Source organism: Rhea americana, unplaced genomic scaffold, assembly GCF_003343005.1.
Source record: "Rhea americana isolate MKP2758 unplaced genomic scaffold, rheAme1 scaffold_354, whole genome shotgun sequence".
Taxonomy (NCBI): Eukaryota; Metazoa; Chordata; class Aves; order Rheiformes; family Rheidae; genus Rhea; species Rhea americana.
The window spans coordinates 217,577-220,151 of NW_028186484.1; the positions used below are offsets into that span (position 1 = coordinate 217,577).

At 63.4% G+C, this 2,575-nt stretch overlaps 1 protein-coding gene across 1 annotated transcript in view; it reads left to right on the forward strand.

The window, feature by feature from the left end:
• The window catches only part of GBX1 (gastrulation brain homeobox 1), a 6,766-nt gene extending 6,068 nt beyond the window's left edge, over positions 1–698 (forward strand). The window contains exon 2 of the mRNA XM_085312024.1: positions 79–698. Coding sequence (XP_085168150.1) covers positions 79–599 — 521 coding nt within the window. The 3' untranslated portion in view covers positions 600–698. The remainder of the gene's footprint in view (positions 1–78) is intronic.
• Positions 699–2,575: the final 1,877 nt, after the last annotated feature.

Genomic DNA, 2,575 nt, shown 5'->3' on the forward strand with positions numbered 1-2,575 from the left:
CGGTGCAAGGACCCCACAGGCGTGGGGAGTCGGGGTGCCGGGCAGCGCCGGCGGGCGCTGATGCTCTGTGCCCTGCAGATGGGAAGGCATACAGCTCGGACGAGGAGAAGCTGGAAGTGAAGTCGGCGGCAACGCCGTGCAGCGAGCGGGAGGAGGAGAGCTCGGCGGGCGACAGCGAGGACGAGCCCTTCCTGGACGGGGCGGCCGCCGGCGCCCTGGGCGCCAAGGGCAAGGGCAAGGGCGGCCCCGCGGCGGAGCAAGCCCCACCAGGCTCCGGGGCCGGCAAAAGCCGGCGGCGGCGCACAGCCTTCACGAGCGAGCAGCTGCTGGAGCTGGAGAAGGAGTTTCACTGCAAGAAGTACCTGAGCCTCACGGAGCGCTCCCAGATCGCGCACGCCCTGAAGCTCAGCGAGGTGCAGGTGAAGATCTGGTTCCAGAACCGCCGCGCCAAGTGGAAACGCATCAAGGCGGGCAACGTGAGCAACCGCTCGGGAGAACCCGTCCGCAACCCCAAAATCGTGGTGCCCATCCCGGTGCACGTCAACCGCTTCGCCGTGCGCAGCCAGCACCAGCAGATCGAGCAGGGCGCCCGGCCCTGAGCGCCGTCGGGGCTCATGGACCCTGCGGGCGGGCGGGCCGCCGGCCCCGGCAGCGGGAAGAGGCCGGCGCGGCGAGGGGCGTGGCCGGGCACCCGCGGCGGCCGCGCTCACTCCTCTGTACATGTCCTTTATTTATTCCGTGTAAAGTCTGTACATACGGCAGTGTGTCCGTCTGTCCGTGCCACGGGGAGCGCGGGCCGCCGGCAGCCCCGGGCCGGGCGGGGCCGGGCGCCCGGGCCCCGCTGTCCGCACGTGCCCGCGCCCGTCCGTGTATAGCTGTGATTTCAATAAATTATTTTCTATGGAGCGAGGCGAGGATCTTCCCTAGTGCCGCAAGCCTGGGCCGACTGCAGGGACGGGGCAGCCGCAGCCCGCAGCGCCCTGCGGCCTCCGGGGCAGCGCGGCACCGTCACCGGAGCGGTGGGGCGCGACCCAAGGGGCGGCCGCAGAGGCCGGGGGTGCGCGGCGGAAGGAACCCGGGCTCGGCCGCCCCTCACCGGGGCCGAGGCCGACTCCGACGCCGGCGGTCCTGAGCGGCCCTGCGGAAAGCAGCGATGGCCCTGTGAGCTCCACTGGCGCCAGGCCGATGCCGGTGCTGAGGGACGGGAGGGGCAGGAACTGAGACCCGGGAGGGGCTGGAGAACGGCGGCGGCGGCGCCGGGGCGGGGAACACCCCTGGGCCGGGCCGGGGCCGCCCGTCGCCGCCCCAGGAGCCTCTGCCGGCATCAGCCTGCCCGGAGGCGGCAGCACCTCCCCGAGACGGGGTGAACGTGTGCCTCTGTACCTCCCACTCCCAGGACAGCCGGTGGTTCCCATCCTACTCGGCCTGCAGACGAGGTTAGTCCCATAAAGATCAGTTCTCCATGATGGCAGCCCAGCCCTACACATCCCTCTGGCCTTGTGCCAGCCATATGGTGAGGAGTAGCCCCCRGGCCCCTGCCCAGCCCAGCAGGATGCCTGCTCTTGAGCTCCTTGCAGAGCACATGCAGCCTTCCCATGCCACCAGTACCTATGTATTCCAGCTCAAAGCCTGCAATGCCCTCCAGCTCTTTGGGGCTGCTTTGACAGCTGAAAGAGACCTGATTTGAAGCCCTTCCTCCTCCCTGTCCCACTAAGCATCCCTCCAACTCATTTGTGCACGGGGAATAAATGGCGATGTCTGCAGCTCGAGCTCCTTGTTGACACTCAGCCTTGGGCTCACCACCCCACGACTGAATGGAGAGGAAGGTAAGCATCTTGCCCCATCTTGGAAACCTCAGGCACCTCATTGATTTGAGGGCAGCAGTGCCAACACTTGCTTCTCTTGGCATAGTGCTGCTAGGGCTTCTGCAGTAGTGAGTAGGGATGGACAGGCATGCCCCAGTCTGTGGCAGTGACTAGGTCTCACGATGTATTCATGCAAATGTTCACAGTCTCTCTAAAGAGAGGCTGTCACATGTGGGCCAGCTAGGCTGGAATAGTTTTTCTTGTGAGGCCTATTGCATGACATGCTGTTTCTGAAGCCAAGCAGTATCCCAGATGACTTTGCCCAGTTCCAGAGTGCAATGAGGATTCAATCTTGCACTAGCAAAATTGCATGCAATTGTGGGTCAGCAGTCCAGAGGGCTATGTCATTCCACTGCTAACTGACTGTCCAGCCATGAAAGCCTCTGTTGCTGGTTTTGGGAATATCATCCATCTCWGCCCATGGGGACAATGAGCTGATGCATCTGTGCAGCCTTACCTGAGGTTTCCAGACAGGAGAGAGGCTGTCTCACAGGGTGTAGGACATACTGCTGCTTGGACACCAGTTGCTCTTAGATTCAATACGGAATTTAGACCACACAGGGTCCAGTTAGCATTTGGCATCCTTTCTTGGGAGACACCACTCCCGAACTGTGGGGAAAAACCCATGATAGCCAGAGCTGTCTTCACCTTCCTGAGTGTAGGCCCTTCTGGACACCACAGCAAGTGCTTGCCCATCTTTCACTGCTTGA